We start from the raw sequence: 27,079 nt of genomic DNA, 5'->3' as shown, positions 1-27,079 counted from the left end.
CACTATGTTGAATAGGAGTGGTGAGAGAGGACATCCCTGTCTTGTGCCAGTTTTCAAAGAGAATGCTTCCAGTTTTTGCCCATTCATTATGATATTGGCTGTGGGTTTGTCATAGATAGCTCTTATTATTTTGAGGTACATCCCATCAATACCTGATTTATTGAGAGTTTTTACCATGAAGGTCATTGAATTTTGTCAAAGGCCTTTTCTGCATCTATTGAGATAATCATGTGGTTTTTGTCATTGGTTCGGTTTATATGCTGGATTATGTTTATTGTTTTGGGTATGTTGAACCAGCCTTGCATCCCAGGGATGAAACCCACTTGATCATGGTGGATAAGCTTTTTGATGTGCTGCTGGATTCGGTTTGCCAGTATTTTATTGAGGATTTTTGCATCGATGTTCATCAGGGATACTGGTCTAAAATTCTCTTTTTTGGTTGTGTCTCTGCCAGGCTTTGGTATCAGGATGATGCTGGCCTCATAAAATGAGTTAGGGAGGATTCCCTCCCTTTCTGTTGATTGGAATAGTTTCAGAAGGAATGGTACCAGCTCCTTCTTGTACCTCTGGTAGAATTCGGCTGTGAATCCGTCTGGTCCTGGACTTTTTTTGGTCGGTAAGCTATTAATTACTGCCTCAATTTCAGAGCCTGTTATTGGTCTATTCAGAGATTCAGCTTCTTCCTAGTTTAGTCGTGGGAGGGTTTATGTGTCAAGGAATTTATCCATTTCTTCTAGATTTTCTAGTTTATTTGCGTAGAGGTGTTTATAGTATTCTCTGATGGTAGTTTCTATTTCTGTGGGATCGGTGGTGATATCCCCTTTATCATTTTTTATTGCATCTATTTGATTCTTCTCTCTTTTCTTCTTTATTAGTCTTGCTAGTGGTTTTTCAATTTTGTTGATCTTTTCAAAAAACCAGCTCCTGGATTCATTGATTTTTTGAAGGGTTTTTCGTGTCTCTATCTCCTTCAGTTCTGATGTGATCTTAGTTATTTCTTGCCTTCTGCTAGCTTTTGAATGTGTTTGCCCTTGCTTCTCTAGTTCGTTTAATTGTGATGTTCAGGTGTCAATTTTATTTCTTTCCTGCTTTCTCCTGTGGGCATTTAGTGCTATAAATTTCCCTCTACGCACTGCTTTAAATATGTCCCAGAGATTCTGGAATGTTGTGTCTTTTTTCTCATTGGTTTCAAAGAACATCTTTATTTCTGCCTTCATTTCGTTATGTACCCAGTAGTCATTCAGGAGCAGGTTGTTCAGTTTCCATGTAGTTGAATGGTTTTGAGTAAGTTTCTTAATCCTGAGTTCAAGTTTGATTGCACTGTGGTCTGAGAGACAGTTTGTTATAATTTCTGTTCTTTTACATTTGCTGAGGAGAGCTTTACTTCCAACTATGTCGTCAATTTTGGAATAAGTGCAGTGTGGTGCTGAGAAGAATGTATATTCTGTAGATGTCTATTAGGTCCACTTGGTGCAGAGCTGAGTTCAATTCCTAGATATCCTTGTTAACTTTCTGTCTCGTTGATCTGTCTAATGTTGACAGTGGGGTGTTAAAGTCTCCCATTATTATTGTGTGGGAGTCTAAGTCTCTTTCTAGGTCTCTAGGGACTTGCTTTGTGAATCTAGGTGCTCTTGTACTGGGTGCGTATATATTTAGTATAGTTAGCTCTTCTTGTTGAATTGATCCCTTTACCATTATGTAATGGCCTTCTTTGTCTCTTTTGATCTTTGTTGGTTTAAAGTCTGTTTTATCAGAGACTAGGATTGCAACCCCTGCCTTTTTTTGTTTTCCATTTGCTTGGTAGATCTTCCTCCATCCCTTTATTTTGAGCCTATGTGTGTCTCTGTACATGAGATGGGTTTCCTGAATACAGCACACTGATGGGTCTTGACTCTTCATCCAATTAGCCAGTCTGTGTCTTTTAATTGGGGCATTTAGCCTATTTACATTTAAAGTTAATATCGTTATGTGTGAATTTGATCCTGTCATTATGATGTTAGCTGGTTATTTTGCTCGTTAGTTGATGCAGTTTCTTCCTAGCCTCGTTGGTCTTTACAATTTGGCATGTTTTTGCAGTGGCTGGTACTGGTTGTTCCTTTCCATGTTTAGTGCTTCCTTCAGGAGCTCTTTTAGGGCAGGCCTGGTGGCGACAAAATCTCTCAGCATCTGCTTGTCTGTAAAGGATTTCATTTCTCCTTCACTTATGAAGCTTAGTTTGGCTGGATATGAAATTCTGGGTTGAAAATTCTTTTCTTTAAGAATGTTGAATATTGGTTCCCTCTCTCTTCTGGCTTGTAGAGTTTCTGCCGAGAGATCAGCTATTAGTCTGATGTGCTTCCCTTTGTGGGTAACCCGGCCTTTCTCTCTGGCCACCCTTAACATTTTTTCCTTCATTTCAACTTTGGTGAATCTCACAATTGTGTGTCTTGGAGTTGCTCTTCTCGAGGAGCATCTTTGTGGCATTTTCTGTATTTCCTGAATTTGAATGTTGGCCTGCCTCGCTAGATTGGGGAAGTTCTCCTGGATAATATCCTGCAGAGTGTTTTCCAACTTGGTTCCATTCTCCCCGTCACTTTCAGGTACACCAATCAGATGTAGATTTGGTCTTTTCACATAGTCCCATATTTCTTGGAGGCTTTGTTTGTTTCTTTTTATTGTTTTTTCTCTAACCTTCTCTACTCACTTCATTTCATTCGTTTGATCTTCTATCACTGATACCCTTTCTTCCAGTTGATCGAATCAGCTACTGAAGATTGTGCCTTCGTCACATAGTTCTCATGCCGTGGTTTTCAGCTCCATCAGGTCCTTTAAGGACTTCTCTGCATTGGTTATTCTAGTTATCCATTCTTCTAATCTTTTTTCAAGGTTTTTAACTTCTTTGTCACGGGTTCGAACTTCCTCCTTTAGCTCAGATAAGTTTGATCGTCTGAAGCCTTCTTCTCTCAACTCGTGAAAGTCATTCTCTGCCCAGCTTTGTTCCGTTGCTGTTGAGGAGTTGCAATCCTTTGGAGAAGGAGAGGCGCTCTGATTTTTAGAATTTTCAGTTTTCCCGCTCTGTTTTTTCCCCATCTTTGTGGTTTTATCTACCTTTGGTCTTTGATGATGGTGACGTACAGATGGGGTTTTGGTGTGGATGTCCTTTCTGTTTGTTAGTTTTCCTTCTAACAGTCAGGACCCTCAGCTGCAGGTCTGTTGGAGATTGCCGGAGTTCCACTCCCAGACCCTGTTTGCCTGGGTATCAGCAGTGGAGGCTGCAGAACAGCGAATGTTGGTGAACAGCAAATGTTGCTGCCTGATCATTCCTCTAGAAGTTTTGTCTCAGAGGAGTACCTGGCCGTGTGAGGTGTCAGTCTGCCCCTACTGGGGGGTGCCTCCCAGTTAGGCTACTCAGGGGTCAGGGACCCACTTGAGGAGGCAGTCTGTCCATTCTCAGATCTCAAGCTGCGTTCTGGGAGAACCACTACTGTCTTCCAAGCTGTCAGACAGGGACAGTTAAGTCTGCAGAGGTTTCTGCTGCCTTTTGTTTGGCTATGCCCTGCCCCCAGAGGTGGAATCTAAAGAGGCAGGCAGGCCTCCTTGAGTGCGGTGGGCTCCACCTGGTTCGAGCTTCCAGGCCGCTTTGTTTACCTACTCAAGCCTCGGCAATGGTGGGCGCCCCTCTCCCAGCCTCACTGCTGCCTTGCAGTTTGATCTCAGACTGCTGTGCTAGCAATTAGCAAGGCTTCGTGGGCGTAGGACCCTCCAAGCCGGGTGCGAGATATAATCTCCTGGTGTGCCGTTTGCTAAGACCATTGGAAAAGTGCAGTATTAGGGTGGGAGTGACCCGATTTTCCAGGTGCTGTCTGTCACCCCTTTCCTTGGCTAGGAAAGGGAATTCCCTGGCACCTTGCGCTTCCTGGGTGAGGCAATGCCTCACCCTGCTTCAGCTCACGCTCGATGCGCTGCACCCACTGTCCTGCACCCACTGTCCGACAATCCCCAGTGAGATGAACCCAGTACCTCAGTTGGAAATGCAGAAATCATTCGTCTTCTGTGTCACTCACTCTGGGAGCTGTAGACTGGGGTTGTTCCTATTCGGCCATCTTGGAACCACCCCAAGTGTTCCTTTTTCTCTGCAATTTTGCCAACATCTGTTTTTTTGACTTTTTAATAATCACCATTCTGACAGGCATGAGATGCTACTTCACTGTGATTTTGATTTGCATTTCTCTAATGATCAGTGATGTTGAACTTTTTTTTGTGTTTCTTGGCTGAATGTGTGTCTTTTGAGAAGTGACACTTCATGTCCTTTGCTTACTTTTTAATGGGGTTGTTTTTTTCTTATAAATTTGCTTATTTTTAGACTCTGGATATTAGACCTTCATCAGATGGATAGATTGCAAACATTTTCCCCCATTCTGTAGGCTGTCTGTTCACTCTGATGATAGTTTCTTTTGCTGTGCAAAAGTTCTTTAGTTTGATGAGATTCTATCTGTCAATTTTTGCTTTTGTTTGTATTGCTTTTGGCTTTTTGTTGTCATGAAATATTTGCCTGTGCCTATGTCCTGAATGCTATTGCTTGGATTTTCTTCTAGAGTTTTTATAGTTTTGGGTTTTACATTTAAGTCTTTAATCCATCTTGAATTAATTTTTGTATGTGGTGTATGGAAGGGGTTCTAGTTTCAATTTTCTGCATATAGCTAGCCAGCTCTTCCAGCATCATTTATTAAATAGGGGGCCCTTTCCCCTTGCCTGTTTTTGTCAGGTTTGTCAAAGATCAGATGGTTGTAGATGTGCAAGTCTTATTTCTGAGTTATCTATTCTGTTCCATTGGCCTGTGTGTCTGTTCTTGTACCAGTACCATGCTGTTTTAGTTACTGTAGCCTTGTAATATAGTTTGAAGTTAGGTGGTGTGATGCCTCCAGCTTTGTTCTTTTTGCTTAGGGTTGTATTGGCTATTTGGGCTCTTCTTTTGTTACATATAAATTTTAAAATAGTTTTTTCTAATTCTGTGAGGAATGTCAATGGAAGTTTAATGGGAATAGCATTGAATCTGTACATTATTTGGGGCAGTATGTCCATTTTCATGATATGATTCTTCCTATCCACAAGCATGGAATTTTTCTCCATGTTTTTGTGTCATCTCTGATTTCTGGAGCAGTGTTTGTAGTTATCCTTGAGAAGGTCCCCCTCACTTTCTTTGTTAGCTGCATTCCTAGGTATTTTATTCTTTTCGTAGCAGTTGTCAATGTGAGTTCAGGATTTAGCTCTCTGCTTGCCTGTTGTTGGTATATAGGAATGCTAGCAATATTTGCACGTTGATTTTGTATCCTGAGACTTTACTGAGGTTGCTTATCAGCTTAAGTTGTTTTTGGGCCAAGACAATGGGTTTTCTAGATATAGGATCATGTCATCTGCAAACAGGGATAATTTGAGTTCCTCTCTTCCTATTTGAATACTCTTTATTTCTTTCTCTTGCCTGACTTCCCAGGCCAGAACTTCCAACACTGCATTGCATAGGAGTGATGAGGGAGGGCATCCTTGTCTTGTGCCTGTTTTCAAAGGGAATGCTTCAAGCATTTGCCCATTCAGTATGATATTATTTGTCGGTTTGTCATATATGGCTCTGATTATTTTGAGGTATGTTCCTTCAATATCTAGTTTATTGAAAGTTTTTAACGTGAAAGGATGTTGAATTTTATTGAAAGCCTTTTCTGCATTTATTGAGATAATCATATTTTTTTTGCCTTAAGTTCTGTTTATGTGATGAATCACATTTATTGATTTGTATATATTGAACCAAACTTTCATCCTGGGGATGAAGCCAACTTGATCATGGTAGATAAGCTTTTTGATGTGCTGCTGGATTCGGTTTGCCAGTATTTTGTTGTGGATTTTTGTATCGATGATCACGAAGGATATTGGCTTTAAGTTTTCTGTTTTTGCTGTATCTCTGCCAGGTTTTGGTATCGGGAGGATGCTGGATACAATGAGTTAGGGAGGAGTCCCTCCTTTTCAATTGTTTGGAATAATTTCAGTAGAAATGGTTTCCACTCTTCTTTGTACCTCTGGTAGAATTCAGCTGTGAATTCATCTGGTCCGGGGAGTTTTTTGGTTGGTAAGCTATTTATTACTGCCTCAATTTTAGAACTCATTATTGATCTGTTCAAGGATTCAGTTTCTTCCTGGTTCAGTCTTGGGAGGGTGTATGTGTCCAAGAACTCATCCATTTCTTCTAGATTTTCTAGTTTATGTGCACAGAGGTGTTTATAGTATTCTCTGCTGATTGTTTGTATTTCTGTGGGGTCAGTGGCAATATCCCCCTTATAATTTCTGATTGTGTTTATTTGATTCTTCTCTCTTTTCTTTATTAGTCTAGCTAGTGGTGTATCTAGTTTATTACTTTTTTTAAAAAAAACCAGCTCCTGAATTTGTTCTTTGTAGGGTTTTTCGTGTCTCTATCTCCTTCAGTTCAGCTCTGATCTTGGTTATTTCTTGTCTTCTGCTAGCTTTAGGGTTTGTTTGCTCTTGGTTCTCTAGTTCTTTTAGTTGAGATGTTAGGTTGTTAACTTGAGATCTTTCTAGGTTTTTGATGTGGGCATTTAGTGATGGAAATTTTCCTCTTAACACTGCTTTAGCTGCATTTCAGAGATTTTGATATGTTGTCTCTTTGTTCTCATTAGTTTCAAAGAACTTCTTGATTTCTGCCTTAATTTCATTATTTACCCAAGTCATTCAGGGACAGGTTGTTATTTTCCATGTAGTTGTGTGATTTTGAGTGAATTTCTTTCTTTCTTTCTTTCGTTTTTTAAATGTGTCTATCAGAATGACTTTATTTCAGTACAGTGAGCCCCACCAGGCAGTGTGGTTTGTGCGAGGCTGTGTGAGGGACAGGCTTGGGCTAAGAGAAGGGAGGTGAGTTGTTAAGTGCACTGCAGTCTGCAGAGTGCTACATCACTTTCACACACACCTGCTGCTTTGGCCCATACCTGGCAGAGGCCTTTGGTCATAGGACGGCATGGGGGCGTGGGGGAGACTACTGCATGGGGTCTGGGATTGGGGTGGGTCATGGTGTCACAGGTGAGGGTGCCAGTGAAGACAGGCTGGCCCCAGCTTTGCACAACCTGGGCTAAAGGCCTTTGGACCACTTCTAGGAGTCAGCCCTGGCTCCATTAGCTCCTGGTACTCTTGTCTGGCTCTCTCCCTCCTTAACCAAGCAGGTCCAAGGTCAAGAATGGCCCAAGATCAGCCAAGAGGGAGCCATCCTACCTCTACAGCTTAGTTGCCTGGTCAGCTACAGTGGCAAAAGGCAACATGGTTAATTGCAGCTTTCTCCAGTACTAAGGACACTGGCTCTCCAACACCCCTTCCTTGCTTAGGGGCCTCTGCCAAAGAAAAATTCTACCTCCTGTTTCAGAAAATCTAACCAGCAACCAGCCTGTTGATTCTACGGCAGTGAGCAAGAGGAAGAGGGAGAAAGAGGCTGGTGGGAGTGTCTTTGAGTATAGCTTCCAATTTCAAATGGTCCTGCAACCTGTGGACACTGTCAGCTCACCATCAACAGGGAGAGGCGGAGCCCTGGAGGCTAGGCTAAGCTTAGGTGCTGTAAACATTAGTGTGGCAGGGCAGGAGGCAGTGAGCTCCCTCTCTCCATCCCCTTACTGAACAAACACTTCAATAAATAAAACTGTTTGAAGATGGCATTGCAACAAGAACAGATGGAAAGCAAGGACCTGGAATCAGCAGGCACCTTAAACTGTCCCAAGGCCCCTGGAAGGGGAATGGCCTGGGAACATTATCTCTGCAGCCATTCAGGGGGAGGACTACTCCTGCCCTCCTCCAGTGGCTGGTGTGGTCCTGTTCCCTGGTGAATATGAGGGTGTCCTGTTCCCTGGTGAATATGAGGGCCTCCTGCTCTCTCCTGACTTTCCAGTCTCTGTATTAGCTCTTGGGATGCTTTTCCAGCCTCCCAAACCAAAATGGCAACAAAACCAGACAGAGCTCAACCCCAGCCCCAGTCTTCAGTGCCCAGTCAGGGGGCATTGATAGCGGAGTAACCAGCAAGGGGAGGCAGCAGCTGCCTGGGGCCTCAGGGCACCCTGGTGGGTGGGAGTGAGGGCGGGGCCAGTCCAGCCTAGGATGGGCAGCAGCAAGGTCTCCCAGGGGGTGGCTTATCTCCCTCTGTCTCTCTGTGGAGTAAACGGGGTCCCCTGCAGCCAGTCAGAGGCCCACCTGAGGAGGGAGTGCAGCCTCTGCCAGTGCTCTTCCCTGTCAGGAGCCAGTTAGTGGTCACCGCCAGGCCTCAGGCCATCACCATCGCAGGTAGTTCATCATCCTTTCTGGGCCTGGGGTCCCTGGGCCACACGGCTCTTGCATGTGCTCACACACTTGTATCCACACATGCACTCACACACACAGGCAATTCCTCACAAACACTCCAACTCAAGAAAGCGAGTTTTAAAGTGGAGTTAACTTCAGAGAGAGGTGAAGATGATATCCCAGCATTAGAAGGTTTTCCTGTGGATAGATCAGGCACCATCTTCCTCATACTCCTTCTTGGAGACCCACGTCTTCTTAAAGGTGTCCAGGGAGGCAAGGATAGAGCCCCCAATCCACGTGGAATACAGTCTCTCCTGAGGTGCAGATATCCTGATCTTCACTTCACTCAGTAGCCTGTCACCAAAACCTTTGAACAAGGTAGAGCCTCCCAAGAGGATGAGGTTGGAGAAAAGCGTGAGCTGCAGGTCCGTGTCTGACTTCTGGATGGCGAACACCAGGACCTTGTGGATGCCTTCACTCTTCTCCCTGATCAAGTCTGGCCTGAAGAGCAGCTCAGGGGCCCGGAATTGGGAAGGACCAATCTCAATGGTGCTGCCATCAGGCAGGTAGTACTGAGCCTTCTCTGTCTCTAGTGTCTCTTCCTTCTGGGGGTTTATGGATAGGTAGGAGGGTCTTTCTTTTATGGCCTTGACAATCTCAAACTCGGAGGATGAGTGGAAATTGTAGCCCTCCTTATGCAGGTAGAGGTGCAGGAAGTGAGAGATGTCCTGGCCTGTGATGTCAATGCACGTGATGGAGTGGGGCATGGCAAAGCCCTCATAGATGGGCACAGCATGGGTGATGCCATCCCTAGAATCCAACGCCACCCCCATGGTCCTGCCTGTGGCATAAAGGCTGAGCACAGCTTACCTGGAGATGAAAATAGCAGGCACATTGAAGCTCTTGAAGAAAACGTCAGCAGCTTGTTCTTGGTGTCTTTGTGGGTTTAAAGGTGCCTCAGTGAGGAGCGCAAGATGCTCCTCTGAGAAAGTCTGCAGCTGGTCCTTAGAATAGACATATTGCCAGATGTGTTCCATGTCATTCCAGTCCTTGACAATGCCATGCTCCATGAGATAGCATATCGAGAGCAGCCCTTGGTGCTCCTTGGCTTTAGAGCCAATGAAGATGTCACCTTCAAGGGCTCCTGCCATGATACGAATGTGCATGGGTAGGCCCATGTAGTTTGGAAAGCAGTATTTGGGGATCTGATCACCAGCAAAACCAGTTTTAATCACACCAGATCCATGTCGATCACAACAGGCTGGTTGGTGATCACATCGTAGGACTCCACGGCAGAGGAATCTCTCCTGGGGAAGGAACTACCAGTCAGGTGTGCTGCTAGTGCCATTGTAAATTTCTTAATCTTGAGTTCTAATTTGATTGCATTTTGGTCTTTTATAATTTCAATTCTTTTTCATTTGCTGAGGAATATTTTATTTCTGATTATGTGATCAATTTTAGAGAAAGTGCCATATGGTGATGAGTAGAATGCATATTTTGTTGTTTTTGGGTGGAGAGTTCTGTAGATATGTATCAGGTCCACGTGATCCAGAGCTGAGTTCAGGTCCTGAATATCTTTATCAATTTTCTATGTGGATGACCTGCCTAATATTGTCAGTGGGGTATTAAAGTCTCCCACTATTATTGTATGGGAGTCCAAGTCACTTTGAAAATCATAAGAACTTGCTGTATGAATCTGGGTTGCCGAGACCAGCTCGGTCATGGAGACCCTAATCCAGCGGCGCTAGAGGAATTAAAGACACACACACAGAAATATAGTGTGTGGAGTGGGAAATCAGGGGTCTCAGCTTTCAGAGCTGAGAACCTTGAACAGAGATTTACCCACATATTTATTGACAGCAAGCCAGTGATAAGCATTGTTTCTATAGATTATAAATTTACTAAAAGTATTCCTTACGGGAAATAAAGGGATGGGCCGAAATAAAGGGGTAGGTCTGGCTAGTTATCTGCAACAGGAAGATGTCTTTAAGGCACAGATCGCTCATGCTATTGTTTGTGGTTCAGGAACGTCTTTAAGCAGTTTTCCGCTCTGGGTGGGCCAGGTGTTCCTTGCCCTCATTCTGGTAAACCCACAACCTTCACCATGGGCATCATGGCCATCATGAGCATGTCACAGTGCTGCAGAGATTTTGTTTATGGCCAGTTTTGGGGCCAGTTTATGGCCAGATTTGGGGGTCTCTTCCCAACATGGGTGCTCTTTTTTTGGGTGCATATATATTTAGGATAGTTAGCTCTTCTTGTTGAATTGAACCCTTTACCATTGTGTAATGCCCATCTTTGTCTTTTTTTATCTTTGTTGGTTTAAAGTCTGTTTTGTCAGAAGCTAAAATTGCAACCCCTGCTTTTTTCTGTTTTCCATTTGCTTGGTAAATTTTCCTCCATCCCTTTATTTTGAACCTATGTGTGTCTTTGCAAATGAGATGGATCTCTTGAAGACAGCCTACTGATGGGTCTTGGCTCTTTATCCAGCTTGCCATTCTGTGTCTTTTTAATTGGGGCATTTAACCCACTTACATTTAAGGTTAGTATTGTTTTGTGTGAATTGGATCCTATCATCATTATGCTAGCTGGTTATTTTGCAGATTTGTTTATGTGGTTGCTTCATAGTGTCACTGGTCTGTGTACTTCAGTGTGTTTTTATAGTGGGTGGTATCAATTTCTCCTTTCCATATTTAGTCCTTCCTTCAGGAGCTCTTGCAAGGCAGGCCTGGTGGTGATAAATTCCCTAAGCATTTGCTTGGTCTGAAAAGGATCTTATTTCTCCTTCACATATGAAGCTTAGTTTGGCCAGATATGAAATTCTGGGTTGGAAATTTCTTTTCTTTAAGAATGATGAATATTGGCCCCCAATCTCTGGTGGCTTGTAGGGTTTGGGTTTCCACTGAGAGGTGTGCTGTTAGTCTGATGAGCTTCCTTTTGTAGGTGACCTGGCCTTTCTCTCTGGCTGCCTTTAACTTGTTTTTTTTCATTTTGACCTTGAAGAATCTGATGATTATGTGTGTTGGGGTTGATCTTCTCATGGAGTACCTTACTGGGGTTCTCTGGATTTCCTGAATTTGAATTTTGGCTTGTCTTGCTAGGTTGGGGGAGGTCTTCTGTATGATATTCTAAAGTATGTTTTTCAATGTGGTTCCATTTTTCCTGTCTTTTTTAGGTACCCCAATCAGTCATAGGTTTGGTCTCTATACATAATCCCATATTTCTCTAAGGTTTTGTTCATTCATTTTCATTCTTTTTTCCCTACTCTTACCTGCTTGTCTTAATTCAGAAAGATAATCTTCAAGCTCTGAGATTCTTTCCCCTGCCTTGTCTATTCTGCTATTGATACTTGTGATTGCATTATAAAGTTCTTGTGTTTTTAAGCTCCATCAGGTCAGTTATGTTCCTCTCTTAATTGGCCGTTCTGGCTATCAGCTCCTGTATTGGTTTATCATGATTCTTAGCTTCTTTGCAGTGGGTTTCAACATGCTCCTTTAACTCAACAAAGTTTTTTATTACCCACTTTCTGAAGCCTCCTTCTGTAAGTTCAGCCATCTCAGCATCATCCCACTTCTGTGCCCCTGCTAGAGTGGTGTTGTGGTCATTTGGAGCAGAAGAGGCACTCTGGCTTTTGAGTTTTCAGCGTTTTGTGTTGATTCTTTCTCATCTTTGTGGGCTTATTTGCCTTTGATCTTTGAGGTTGCTGACCTTTAAATAGGATTTTTGTTGGGTTTTTATTGTTGATGTTGTTGTTTTCTGTTTGTTTTTCTTTTAACAGTCAGGACACTCTACTGTAGTGTTGCTGTGGTTTGCTGTACTCCCGACCCTAATTGCCTCAGTTTTTCGCATACCTGGAAGTATCACCAGTGAAGGCTGCAAAACAGCAAATATGGCAGCCAGCTCCTTCCTCTGGAAGCTCTGTCCCAGGAGAGTACTGATTTGTTGCCAGCCCAAATGCACTTTGTAGGAGGTGGCTGGAAACCCCTTTTGGGAGGTCTCACCCAGTCAGGTGGAATGGGATTACAGACCCACTTAAAGAAGCAGTCTGGCTGCTTTTTGGTAGAGCACATATGATGCATTAGGAAGGGACTCTTTCTTGTCTGGACCATTTGTATTTTCCAAAGCCAGCAGGCTAGAATGGCTAAGTCTACTGAACCCCAGAGATAGCAGCCACCCCTGCCCCAGTACCTCGGAACTGCCTCAGAAATATTCCAGACTGCTTTGGTTGGCTGGCTGGAATTCCAAGCCAGTGGGTCTTAACTTGTGAGTTGCCATGGAAGTAGGGGCCATGGAAGTGGGGCCCACAGAACAATGCTGCTTGGCTCCCTGGATTCAGCTCCCTTTCTAGGGATATATACAGATGGATATCCCCCCCTTGCTGGGGATCCTGGGGCCAAGAGTATGTAAAATTCCGGGGTCACTGTATGTGCCTGAGCAGCTGCTCTGCCGAGACACCACACAGTTCTGTGTATTGGACCCAAGGCCCTGGTGGCATGAACTCAGGAGATCTCCTGATCTGTGGGTTGCAGAGATCCGTGGGAGAAGCATGGTTTTCTGGGCAGGGTTGCACGGTCACTCACCGCTTCTCTTGGTTGGGGATGGGGTTTCCTTTGGCTCCATGCCACTCCCAGGTTGGCTGTTGTTCCCCTTGTTCCCTGGCTTTTCTACATTCTCATGGGTCAAGTTGTTTGCCCTGTCAGTCCCAATGTGAGAACCTGGATATTTCAGTTTAAAGTGCTGAATTCACTTGCCCTTCTTCATTCCTCTCAGTGAGTGCCACAGACCACAGCTGCTTCTAATCGGCCATCTTGGATCAACATTGTTATTCCCTTTTTCACTGCTTACTTCATTTCACTCACATCTATAAGCAAAAAAAAAAAGACTCAAACAGCATAAAAAAGTGACTTTTGTAGGTTATTGTTTGGTAAAGCATTTGAATTAAAAAAAATCTCATCATGAGCTATAGCTCATATTTGGTCATTTTTTGTACTTCTCATTTGGGTATCTAAGACTTAATGCTGAATTGAGGCATCTATGGAATAAATAAAACTCTGGACCTGTCTGGACAAGCCAAGCTCAAAGCAGGAGTGTGCTGTGGTGGGAATAGGCCAACTGTGGAATCCTAAACTGCCTTCATATTGTTACTGTATCATTGAGCAGCTATATGGGCTTGGACACTTTTTAGAACTTCTGTTTCTTTAAGTGGAGTGAGGGTTGTTATGAGGCTTAAATGAGGTAATGCTTGTAAACTGCTTAACATGGTTGGCACAATAAACTTTAGGTACTATTATCAGTTTTGTCTCTGAGGCTCGTTCTTAGGTTTATGGAGTTGTAGAGCTGGAGAAGCATTTTAAAGTCCAGCGTTTTTCCTTATTTTAGAGAGAGGAAACTGATGCCGAGACACTGAAGGTTTCTGAGGCTTGGTTATCATGTCTATGTGTTTTACAGCTTGCCTATGAGGATCATCTGAGCTAATAGGTGGAAAAGCATTTATATGTCAGTTTTTTAGCATTGTTCATACAGTGGCTAATTGCCTTGCCTGCTCAATGACTGAATGATTTTATAAAATAGCTTTCTGGTTCTGACAATAGAAAAATCAATATATTTTCTTTTTTTTTTAAATTTAGATGTATCCAGTTAAAGCAGGCAATAGATGAAAATAAAAATGCTCTTCAAAAATTAAGCAAAGTAAGTATTGAGGTTAATCACATTATTAAAACGTCTCTTCCTATACAAGTATTTTTATTAAGTGGGAGTTAATTCAAGTTGGTAAGTTCCTGGGTTTACATTAGTGATATAGTCTAACTGCAGCCAGTGCTGGCTTGCCGAACAGGCTTGCTAAGTCTGTGCTTGGGAGCAAAGTAAAACCCAGGGCTCCAACTACCGAAAAATGTTCAGCTTTGATGAACTCACCTGCTATTAAGGATTCAGACAATCCTGGAAGGAGCTATTTTTATTTTTGCATTTTGTGAATTCTTTGTTTTACAGTTTAGATTATTTTTATTTTAATTTCTTTGTGGGGAAATAATGCATAATCTGGCCCTGAGGGTAAGTGGTAAAGAAGCTTCTTGTATCAAATGGCAGCTCTGATATCAATGTCTCTGCAGAAATAGGAGGAACAGGAATTTAACCTTGACAATCCCTTCAGGATTTTTTTTTTTTTTTCACATGAGCCTTGGCTACAGCTAGATGTCCAGGTCCAGAGACTCATGGAGTCTTTAAAGTGGAAGGCACCTGAAAGTCAGCTCTCCAGCTGTATATTACTCCCCTTTACTGCATCTGAGATATGTGGTCACTGAAGAGCTCATCCAAATTTCTCCAGTGACACAAAACTTTTCAACTTAGACTGTTTGAAAACCTAATTATTCCTGTTTCACAGGTGAGGAAATTGAAGCTCTCATTGGTAAAGCAGCCATGCCTCTTCTGTCAATAAGTGGCAGAACTTGGGATTGGTGCCTGTCTTATTGACCTTAAAGCCGATCTTCTGTCAGAACATATCTCTTACTGACTATGGAAGGTCTATAATACTTAGCAAGAAAATAAAACAAAAACCTAAAACAAGTGGTATAATTTTATTTTTTCATTTGGTTTGCATTCCAACACAATCACCTGTTTCTTTTAAATCTAATTTATTTCCCTAAGATAGGCGTAATGTCACACTGATATTTACTTTGTTATATAGCACTTACTGGAATTTTTTGTTGTTCTTTTGAAATTAGGAAGCTGAAATTAATTTTTTAGTGAAATAGACCTATATTCTCTCATAGGCTGATGAATCTGCACCTGTTGCAAACTACAATCAGAGAAAAGAAGAGGAGCATATTCTTTTGGACAAGCTTACCCAACAACTGCAGGGCCTTGCTGTGACAATAAGTAGAGAAAATATAACTGAGTATGCTTCCTTTCTACCTTTCTTTTTTCTTTTTTTAAGATATATACCAATAGCTTTAATGTTTAACTCAAAGACATATAGCAGTATAGATATAAACAAATGACACTAACAATAGAATCAGTCAACATTTATTTATTGTGTATAATAGAAAGTGTTAGATCCCATGAGAGATGGAAAGAAGTGTAAGTCATAGTCTCTGCCCTCAGGCAATTTATAATTTAGTTGAGGAAACAAAACAGAGATCTGAAAAGCTAAATGAACAAATGTTAGAAAATAAAGATGATATATTTAATGTCAATGTTGATGTGTAAAAGGGAAATGATTTGGAATGTCTACTTGCATTATTCTCCCTTTCATAAACGTTCTTTAAAAATTTGAAGCAAAGACTGAGTGTGGTGGCTCATACCTGTAATCCCAGCATTTTGGAAGGCTGAGGCAAGAGGATCACTTGAGGCCAGGAGTTCAAGACCAGCCTGGGCAATATAGTGGACCCCATCTCTACAAAAACCCCAAATTAGTCAGGCTTGGTGGCACGTACCTATAGTCCCAGCTACTTGGGAGGCTGAGGCAAGGAGGATTGCTTGAGCCCAGAAGTTCCAGGCTGCAGTGAGGTATAATCACCTCAGTGCACTCTAGCCTGGGCAATGGAGTGAGACACTGTCTCTATTAAAAAAAAAAAAATATTGAAGCAGGGACATGCATTGTTTTTCTGCCAGAGTGTATGTTAGTAATAGCTTCTGAAAGTTGTAAAGAAGACTTACATATACAAGTTGAGTATTCCTTATCTGAAATGCGTGGGATCAGCAGTATCTTCAGTTTTGGATTGTTTTGGATTTTGGAATACTTGCATTGTACTTACTCGTTGAGCATCCCTAATCTGGAAATCTACATTTTGAAAGACTCCAATGAGCATTTCCTTTGAGTGTTATTTTGACGCTCCAAAAGTTTCAGATTTAGGAGTATTTTGGATTTTGGATTTTCTGATTAGGGATACCCAACCTGTATGAACAAACCCAATTTGTGGGAAGCAAAAGAAAAAAATCAGTTATTCAGACTATTTCAGTGTTGTTCTCCAACCTTTATACCGTATCCTAGGAAAAATTGCTGAAGGTGGTAGATGCAAGGATCTAGAATTTCCACTGATTCTTAGTACTGAGAATGGCAGAGTAGTTGGTATTGGACTTACCTTCCCACCATAAATGACTATAAAGTCTGGACAAAATATGCAAAGCATCTGTTTGAAGCCATTGAGCATCTACCAAGCAGGGTTGATATTCTTGATATAGGGAGACACATGAAGTGAATCCTACGTTCACCTAGGCTTTTTCCCTGGGAATAATTTATGAGCTGTGGTGGAGGAAGGTAGATTCCAAGCAGGGAATAGTAGTCTTACTCGACTGAGGAGACAGAGATCACACTTTGGAGCTGCCCAGTTCACTGAGAGTTGTGGAGCAAGGTGCCAAAGAGAGAAGGGAGCTGCAGAGAAACAACTCCAGCAATCTGAAAGATCTCCTGCGCTGTATAGGGCATGATGCCTGCAAGGCCTGGCAGAAAGTACCTGCTGGGAGACTGAGAGCTTAATGGATTCTGGAAATCATATAGTCCTGGAAAAACACTGGAGTTTGTACCTAGTTCTAGTAAAGAGACTTGGGAAATGTTTCAGGCATTTAGTAGAGGACACAGAAGGCCCAGGCCCTAGGAGTAAAGAAAACACCCTGAGAGTAACAACCATGATCTAGGAATAAAGACAAAGCTGAAGTAGGTCTTCTCTAAAAGAGCCTAAAAGCAGACCTTATCAGGAGCAAGATAATTTAACTGTGTAACATTAAAATAATTTAAAATTTCTTAGAGGAATATAACATAATCCAAAGTCTGTAAGTGCATCGTGTAATGTGTCCATCACAGCAACCAGTATAAAAAAAATTAGAAATGCAAAAAAGCAGGGGAAAATACATGATCAATAAGTGACAAGATGGTCAATAAAAACAGACCCAGATATGATCCAGATATAGAGCTAGCTGACAAGGACTTCTAAATAAAATGATGAATACGGCAAAAAAAAATAGAAGAAAAGATGAATGAAATGGGAAATGGGTGTATTTAATTCAAATATAGAAAAATCAAATGAACATTCTGTAACTAAAAAATATAATATTTGATAAAGTAATGCCTGAGAACTTCCAAAATCTGATTCAATGTATAGACTCAAAAATCTGGGAAATGTATTAAAATCAACAGAATAAATAATCAGTAGCTCAGAGATGTGAGAATTAGTAAATAACCATAAAACAACAATTTTTAATATGTTAAATAATTTATAGGAAAAGATTGATAAGATGAATAGAGTGAAATCTTAAGCAGAGAAATGGGAACTAATAAAGACCAAAATGAAAATTCTGGAACTAAAAAAATATAATATGTGAAATAAAATTGCTGAGTGGTTTAATAGAAGATTGGATACAACAGAAGAAGGGATCAGTGAACCCAAAGACAGCTTAAAAGTTTTTCAAATTGATACACAAAAATAAAAAAATGCAAAGAACAAAACAGAATGTAAGAGAGAGGTAGGACACTGTTAAAAGTTATAACAGATTTGTAATTGAAGTCTCAGAATAAGAGAGAGAATGAAGCACAAGAAATATTTAAAGAGATAGTGACTGAAAACATTTAAAAATTATGATCTAAGAGAGATACCAATCCACTGATCCAAGAATCTCAGGGAACCCCAAACAGAATCAATATAAAGAAACCCACACACAGATACATCAAACTACCGAAAACCAAAGATAAATAGGAAATCGTAAAAGCTGCCAAGGGAAAAAAGGAAACATGTAGAGACAAATGACAGAATTACAGTTGACATCTTATGAGAAAAAATACAGGTCAGAAGACAGTGCAGTAACAGTAACATCTTGAAAACATTGAAAGAAGAAACCATCAACTCAGAATTCTGTATCCAGCAAAAGTATAAAAAATTAAAGTGAAATAAAGACATTTTCAGGCAAACAAAAGCTGAGAAAATTTGTCAACTGATCTGCAGTATAAGAAATGTTAAAGGAAGTTCTTGAGGCTAGCAGACAATGATCCCACATTGAAATTTGGATCTTCAAAAAGGATTGAAGAAGATGGGTACGTGAGTACATATAAAAGCCTATTTTTTTCTTTTCTACATGCCTTTAAAAGACACTCGATTATGTAAAGCAAGAGATATATGTGGGGATTTATAATATCCAGTCGATTCTCATTATTTGCAGTAGTTATGTTCTATGAAGTTGCCATGAACACTCGATTAGTACAGACTTAAGACTCCTGTGAGCCTCTAGTCACAATGTTTTTGTCAACTGAGTAACATACAACCTTGTGTTACTGTTTAAAGACACCTTATTTCATATATTTTATTGATTCATTAACATTGAATTCACACCAACAGCACTATCACTCATTCATGAACAAGTCTTATCTAACACACTTATTTTCTCCAGAGGTACATTATAGCCTTCTTGTGCTTAGAAATACCACATGGTGCTATGTTTGGGAGCCATTTTAAACAACAAAATCACCAAAAAATAAATAAATAAATAAATAAAGCACAAAAATGCAAAAACTGTGGCACTCAATAGACTGCAAAAAAGGGACACTTTCCTGTATGACAACTGAAAAAAAAGGCAGGTGTCACCATGTTCAACTTCAGTTGGGAATGTGTATGCCAGACAACTCAAATTTTTTGCTGCTTTGTGTATGTCCACAAATGACCACAAAAGCACTGTGAGTATTAATTAGGAGGTTACAAATAAAGTTTAGTGAGCCAATGAATTCATAAATACAGAATCCGCATGTTACAAGGACTGACTATATGTAGAAGGAAAATGTGACAATAGCACAGCATAGCACAAAGACTAGCAGGTAAATGGAATTATATTATTTATCTTAAAGTTATTTTATCTTTGGTGAAGTGTGATATTTAAATTAGACTATGATAAGTTAGGGATGCATATTGTAATACCTAAAACAATCACTAACAAAATAATACAAAGAAGTGTAGCTTGTAAAACAACACAATAAAATGGAATACTAAACGTGATTTGATTAACCCAGAAAAGGCAAGAAAGGAGAAATAAACAGATGAGACAAATAGAAACCAAATAGTAACGTGGTTTCAATGCAGCCATTTGGATAGTTACATTAAATGTAAATGGAGTAACACTCCAATTACAACAAAGATTGTCAGATTGAATTTTTTTAACCCAAATATACACTATTTAGAAGAGATACACTTTGGTATGCAGTTATAGAGAGAGTGAAAGTAAAGAACTGGAAAAAGGTATTCCATTTTCTACAACAAAGATATTATTTGTTCTATAACCAAAACAAAGGTGATATGGTTACAATAATATCAGATATTTAAGGCTAAAAGTAATTTACTACTTAAGAAAGGATATTTTGTAATGATAAAAGAAAGGGTCAATTCAGTAGGAAAAAAAAATCTTCCTAAATGAGTATGCATTTAATAACATGGGTTCAAATGTATAAAGCTAAAGTTGCCAGAACTAAAACAGAGCTAGATAATTCACAATCCTTGATCTAATTACATGTATTAGTCAAGCCTTTCTTAATGATAGGGATATGTTCTGAGAAATGAGTCATTAACTGATTTCATCATTGTGCAAACATCATAGAATGTGCTTGCACAAACCTAGAAGGTGTAGGTTACCATACCCTTGGGTTATATAGTTATAGTATAGCCTGTTGCTCCTAGGCTACAAACCTGTACAGCATGTTACTGTGCTGAATACTGTACGTAACTGTAACACAGTGGTGTAAGTATTTGTATATCTAAACATATCCAAAAATAGGAAATGTACAGTAAAAATATGGTATTATATGTATGGGACTATCATAGTATATGTGGCCCATTGTTGACTGAAACATTGTTTTGCAGCACATGACTATATATGTGTACAACACAGCACCCAAGTATGTATTATGTAAATACATATTCTTTTCAGTGCATCTGTAACATTAACCAAAATGAACCATATTGGACCATAAAGTAATTGTCACCAAATTTCAAAAGTTTGAAATTATGTAGAATATATATATTTTTTCTCTGATGACTTGGAATGACATTAAAACCCAATGACAGAAAAATAATTAGAAATCACTGCATGTGGCCAGGTGTGGTGGCTCACACCTGTGCTGAGGCGGGCGAATCACGAGGTCAAGAGATAGAGACCATCTGGCCAACATGGTGAAACCCCATCTCTACTAAAAATGCAAAAATGAGCTGGGCATGGTGGCACGTGCCTGTAGTCCCAGCTACTCGGGAGTCGGAGGCAGGAGAATCGCTTGAACCCAGGAGGCGGAGATTGCAGTGAGCCAAGATCGTACCACTGCACTCCAGCCTGGTGACAGAATGAGACACCGTCTCAAAAAAAAAAAAAAGAAAGAAAAAAGAAATTACTACATGTTTGCAAATTGTCACACACGTCTATATAAACCGTGAGTCAAAGAAAATATAACAGTGACAATTAGAAAATATTTGGAATGATAATAAAATGACTGGGTTGCAACCAGCGTACTGCTTAGAGGGAAAATTTCCATCTTTTGTTTGTTTGTTTTGGAGACAGGGTCTCTGTTACCCAGACTGGAGTATAGTGGTGCAATCTTGGCTCACTGCAACGTCCACCTCCCAGGCTCTAGTGATCCTCTCCATCTCCACCTCCCCGAGTAGCTGAGACTACAGGCGTGTGCCACCATGCCTGGCTAATTTTTTAAATTTTTTGTAGAGGCAGGGTCTTACTATATTGCTCAGGCTGGTCTTGAACTCATGGGCTCATGCAGTCCTCCCACCTCAGCCTCCCAAAGTTCTGGGATTACAGGTGTGAGCCACCACACCTGGCCAGAAATTTATATCTTTAAATGTATAGTTTGAAAAAAAAGTTGAAAATCAATTACTAAAACATCCAACTTTAGGGGCCAGAAAAAGGACAACAAACCCAAGGAGAGCAGGAAGGAAATAATAAAAATAAAAGCAGAAAACAGTGAACAATAAACAGACATACAGTAGGCAATATCAACAAAGCCAAACTGGTTTTTGGAAAATTAATTAAATGGATAAACTGCTGGCATTACTGATCAAGAAAGGAGTGAGAGAAAAAAACAGAAATCAATATAGATTCTACAAGCATTAAAAAGATACTATGAAGAGACTATGAACAACTTATGTGAATAAGTTTGAAATTTAGATAAAATCAGTTTCTTTAAAAAGAAAATGTACTAAAATTGACACAAGATGAATAGAAAATCTTAAAAGTTCTACTAAAATATCTACTAAAGAAGTTGAATCTGTAATTAAAAGCCTTTCCACAGATTAAACTCTCAGGTGGCTTTTCTGGTGAATTTATTGTAAACATTTAAGAAAGAAATAGTGCCAATATTACAAAATCATTCCAGAGAACAGACAAAGAAGAAACACTTTCAAATCATTTTATAAGCTTTCAATAACACTGATATCGAAACCTGACAAGAACACTAGAAGAAAATTGCAAGGCCCTCATGAACAGATGCACAAACTCAGTATAAAATACTAGCAAGTAAAATCTAGAGGCATTTCAAAAGGGTAATACATTATGACCAAGTGGAATTTGTTCCAGAATGTGAGGTTGGCTTAACATTAAAAAATCAATCATTGAAATGCACTACATTAATGAAGGGGAAAAACCGTATCAAGTTCACGTTATTTTCGGCAACATTTTAGAATAATTGACCCATATAAAATATGTGCAAAATATCTCCTAAAGAAGGAAAGAGACACATTGAAAGTCAATATGACATTTTATGGATTTTTTAGTCTTGTGGTATAAAAATGGTTGTTACATCCCTGTTTATGTTTTAGATCATTGTGGTATAAGAGTGTCCTACCATTATTTTAAACAAAGTTAAGCTAATATTCCTTTTTATTCCAGAGAAAATCTTATATTTGACTAGTTTTATGGTTAATGATGTTCATTTGCATTAGTCTAAGTATTGTTTTCCCATTTTAAAGATAAGCTTCTCTCACGTAAGCTTTAGGAGGGCAGAGATCTTGGTTTTGTTCATTGTTATAGCCCAAGCACATAGTATCTGTCACACAGTAGGTACCCCCCAAAATTTAAACTTTGCTGAACGTTAAATGAATAAATAAAAGTCAGAAAGATTTAGTGATGTGCCCAAGCTAACGTTATTTTGGCATTTCTCTCTTCCTCACCTTCGGATTCACCTTTCTCTTCATCCCTACGCTGTTTTCTTAGTTCATAGTGTTGTCACTTCTCACTTTCAACAGCCACCCTCACCTTTAGCCCTTCTTCTAATCTGTTCCCCACATTATAGCTTTGTCTCCTTTCTAAAGTGGGAATCATATCATGTCCTTCCCCTACTCATTTTTAGGGATGACTTTAAAGGTAAAGTTCACCTGGGCTACATTCTGCGTAGCTCTTTTCAGTCTCAACTCTCACTCATTTTCCTCAAGCCTTGCCCTACCATTCATGAGCTACTTGATGTTTCCTAATCTCAAATCTCCTTTCTCTTCTCCCTGCCCTTCCTTTCTACTCCCATTTTACCTGATTAATTCCATATCATCTCTCAAGACCTAATTATAGCCTTTTCTGACTCCCATTCATGCAACCTGGGTTAGGTGTCCCTCTTGTGTGATTGATTTCTTAGTATCCTGTGTACCTATTGCACTATTTTATAATTCTCCATTTTCTAGATTGTCTCATTGCAAGCTCCTTGAGGATGGGGAATCATGTCTGGTTTACCTTTGTGTCCACTGTGTATCTCTCTGACACGGAACTTGACCTACAGCATCAGTGTCATCATCATAATTGACTTTTATGGAAAGCTTGCTATGGGCAAGCACTGTTCTAAATACTTTGCAAGTAGTAACTCATCTTAATCCTCATAACAATCTTAGAAGGCAGTTTCTACTATTATCTCCACTTTACCAGTGAGAAATGAAGAGCTTAAAATAAGCCTACTCAAGGTCACCCAGCAAAGAGGGAATAGAGTCAGAATTTAAATTTAGCAGAGCCTATGCTCTAAGTACTTCATAATAGTGCTTGAACAGCATTTTCTGAAGGATGAATCCAAGACTTGAATTTGGAGTCTCCTGGCCTCAAGTCCAGTAATGCTCTGCCATCTCACATACATGACTCAGCTCCCTCTCTGCCTCCGTCTCTCCAGGCACACCGTCTTAGCTAGATGGTAGAAACTGTTTGTTGTATTTTCCTGTATTTCTTTTATTTGCCAGCTCCAAATATGGGATATTCATGTATATATAGAAGTTACACTCATAGCTGGTCTGTTCTTGTATTATTTCAAGTAGTCCTACTCAGAAACACTTTTTGTAGAGTTGGGGCACCTACTGAAGAAGAGGAAGAAAGTGAAAGTGAAGATAGTGAAGACAGTGGTGGGGAGGAAGAAGATGCAGAGGAGGAAGAGGAAGAGAAAGAGGAAAATGAATCTCACAAACAGTCAACCAGTGAAGAATACATCGCTATTGGAGATTTTACTGCTCAGCAAGTTGGAGATCTTACATTTAAGGTAGGTAGAATAAGACTGAAACCTAACCTAAGGGTCGATGTCCATACCTAACAGAATAAGAAAACTCTGCCTGTACACCTGTATTACAGATTCTTAAAATGAAGTTTTTTAACCATCTATTTAAATAAGTGATAATTACGATTTACAAGCAGTAGTGATATGAGATTGTGTTACTAAAGTTACCTCTTCTAAAGATTTTTGAAAGTAGCTTTAATGTTGAGAATTCCTAATTTAGGGGTAAAATTTCATAATTTGTTTTTGAATGTCATGTATAAATTCATTCAAGTGAGTTAGGCAATGTCCATAGGTGGAGGTAGAATGGAGCACTTCCTGCCATTTTGTAGTAGTCTTTCCTGTTAGCTTAGATGTGAGAGGGGCTTGCATCCATGCTTACTTGGCCTGGGAATAAATAAGTGGCAGGTGGGACAGAACAATAAAGTTGTGATTTTTAAAGTTGTGATTTTGAGCCTGTGTTTTCTGCTAGAGAAATGAGCCAAAGAAATTTAAGTGAATATATGAATTTTAGTTCTTATATTAAATTTCAAAGTTTAGTAACTGATTAATAATAAAATACATAAGAATATTCTGCAAATAATTATATGGTTTAATTTATAGATTTTTTTCAAATTATCCTGGAAAATGGCATCAATATTAGACAATAATGTATATTTTAATAAAGTGTTTGCTTTTGTAGTGTCCTCAGTGGTGGAAATGCTTTTGTCTTCAAAGATGAATTTTATTTTTATAAAGAGTGAGTGTTATTCAAAACATATCTGATGAATTAAGTGGTTAATTGTATTCAGTAAATACTATTTTTGCTCAAAAATAGGGTTTAACTTTAATGGAATTGATATTCTTTGGGAATTTATATGCTACTTCTGAAAGACACTTTTCCAGAGATATTAAAACATTCAAAAATATTTTACGCAGTAATTGAATTTTTGGAATAAGTATGGGGCCTTAAAAATGATTGTGAAAAATGGTTCCATTTGCATAAATGGTTCAAGTGTATGTTAAGTAACCAAAAGGAATGATTCATTAAACTATGTCACATTTGTGGTTTTAGGTGAATTAGGCAGAATACATAGGGGTCGGGTGATAGGGAAGCTTTTGATAAACCTTAGGATAAATATTGGATTAAAAAAAGATTTTGCCTTTTTTTTCAGCCCATATTTTGAATCATTGGTAATGATATATACTCATGATTATTGAATTTTATTTAAAATGGTTTACTTTGTTTTGCTTTAAGAAAGGGGAAATTCTCCTTGTAATTGAAAAAAAACCTGATGGTTGGTGGATAGCTAAGGATGCCAAAGGAAATGAAGGTCTTGTTCCCAGAACCTACCTAGAGGTTAGTCTTGATTTATGCTTTCCTTTTCTAAGACTTTTTTTTTTTTCGCTTTTAATAAAACATTTAACTGTGTTCTTTTGTCAGTTGACTAGTGAATGACTTGAGATATAGAATTTGCTTTAATTTTGGAGGGACAGGACCTGGGAGAAGCATTGTGTATTAATGGTCCTGGGACCTGTGAAGTGCTCTTACGCATGTGAGCCCTGGAACGTGACCTCACAGTGAGGGGATGCTTTGTGGATTAATGCTGATCATAACAAATAATAGGTGTCTATTGTTTATTGTAAAACATAACTGCAGTTAACTTTATGTTAACTTCCACAAATATGTGATCCCCTTACTAAAATGTGAACGTACTATACATGTGTGTTTGTAGCTTGTATTTTCTTATTTCATAAAATAACATGGTCATTTTCTGTGCCAAGATATATAGATTTCTGTCTGGATCAACACTGTCCAGTAGAACTATGATGCAAACCACACATGTAATTTAAATTTTTCAGTAGCCACATTGGGATATCTTTTTGCTGATGCCACTTCTGACACCAAGTATGTGGTTTTTCTCTGACACCAAATATGTGTTACTACATCAGTTCTTCTACACCAACCAGTGTCAGCAATTCAATTCTGATGCTAATGCCTGCAGCTGGCACAGACCCCCACAGGTTAAAGGCTCAGTCCCACAAGACTGCTGCCCACTTCCGTTGCCAGTCACAAGTCCCAAGAGCCACCCATACTTCTGACTGACTGGCTATACATTCACGAGTTCCCATACCATCACCTCAGGGATTCAGTAATTTACTAGAATGATTCACAGAACTCAGGAAAACATTTTCCTTGCATTTACCAGTTTATTATAAAGGATACAACTCAGGAACAGCCATAGAGTGAGGTATTGGTTGGGGGTGGCTGGCATGCACTCTCTGGGCCTTCCACCTTCCCAGCACCTCGCTGTGTTCACCATCCTGGAAGTTCCTGGAACCCCATCATTTAGGGGTTTTTCTGAAGGTTTCATTGGCCATGTTTAACTAAATCATTAGCAATTGGTGATTAACTCAGTCTCCAGCTCCTCTCCCCTCTTTGAAGGTTGGAGGGTGAGGCTGAAAGTTCTAACCTCTAATACCTGGGTTGGTTTTTCTGGTAACCTGTCCCCTTCCTGAAGCTGTTTAGGTGCCCACCTAGAGTTACCTCATTAGCATAAACTCAGGAGTGACTGAAGGGGACTCTTGATGAGTAAGAAAACATACTCCTATCATTCAGGAAATTCCAAGGGTTTCAGGAGCTCTGTGCCAGGAACCAGTGACAAAGAACAAACACATATTTTTCATTACACACATTTTTAAAAAGTAAAAAGAAACAGGTAGAATTATTTTTAATAATATATTTTATATTATCCAGTATATCAAAAATACTATTTTGACATATAATCAATATTTTAAAATATTGAGTCATTTTGCTTTTTTAACATTAAGTTCAAAATCCAATTTGTGTTTTACATTTACAGCACTTCTCAGTTTGGACTAATTTCAAGAGCTCACTAGCTACATGTGGCCAAAGGGCTATTGTATTACATAGGGCAGGTCTAGATCATCTTTCTCAATGGTATCAAGTCTTCTAATCTCATTTAGATGGTCATTTAAGTTGTTTCCAACCTATAATCACTATTGATTATGTTGCAAAGAACATGGGATTAGCATCTGCTGTCAGTTGCAAAAAGATCCCCCCCAAAAGTAGCTTAAATAAGGTAGAAGCGTATTTCTCTCAAGCATAAAAGTGTGGAGAAAAGCAATCAAGCATTGGTTAAGATCCTATCCAGTATTTTATCCTGTTTCTGATGTGAGGCTGCTCTGCCTAGAGTTATCTCTTTAGTTTTAAGTCAGCTGCTGGATCTTTTAAGGATTCCAAGGAGCAAAAAGGGAAAGAAGTCAAAAGGCATAAGCTGCTGCCTTTTTAAGAAG

At 39.6% G+C, this 27,079-nt stretch overlaps 1 protein-coding gene and 1 pseudogene across 3 annotated transcripts in view; one reads left to right on the top strand and one right to left on the bottom strand.

Annotated features, from left to right (window-relative positions):
- NPHP1 (nephrocystin 1) overlaps nt 1-27,079 on the top strand; it is a 90,843-nt gene that overhangs the window by 10,819 nt on the left and 52,945 nt on the right. For all 3 annotated transcript variants that reach the window (XM_032177479.2, XM_032177478.2, XM_058428898.1), the window contains exons 3-6: nt 13,926-13,986; nt 15,066-15,190; nt 23,578-23,770; nt 25,020-25,121. In XM_032177479.2, the coding sequence (XP_032033370.1) occupies nt 13,926-13,986; nt 15,066-15,190; nt 23,578-23,770; nt 25,020-25,121 (481 nt within the window). The remainder of the gene's footprint in view (nt 1-13,925; nt 13,987-15,065; nt 15,191-23,577; nt 23,771-25,019; nt 25,122-27,079) is intronic.
- On the bottom strand, nt 8,484-9,491 carry LOC116483433 (alpha-centractin-like; annotated as a pseudogene).

The sequence above is a fragment of the Hylobates moloch genome, unplaced genomic scaffold (assembly GCF_009828535.3).
Source record: "Hylobates moloch isolate HMO894 unplaced genomic scaffold, HMol_V3 SCAFFOLD_15, whole genome shotgun sequence".
Classification (NCBI taxonomy): domain Eukaryota; kingdom Metazoa; phylum Chordata; class Mammalia; order Primates; family Hylobatidae; genus Hylobates; species Hylobates moloch.
Note: the sequence above shows the minus strand (reverse complement) of the source record. Positions and strands in the feature narration are given on the sequence as shown.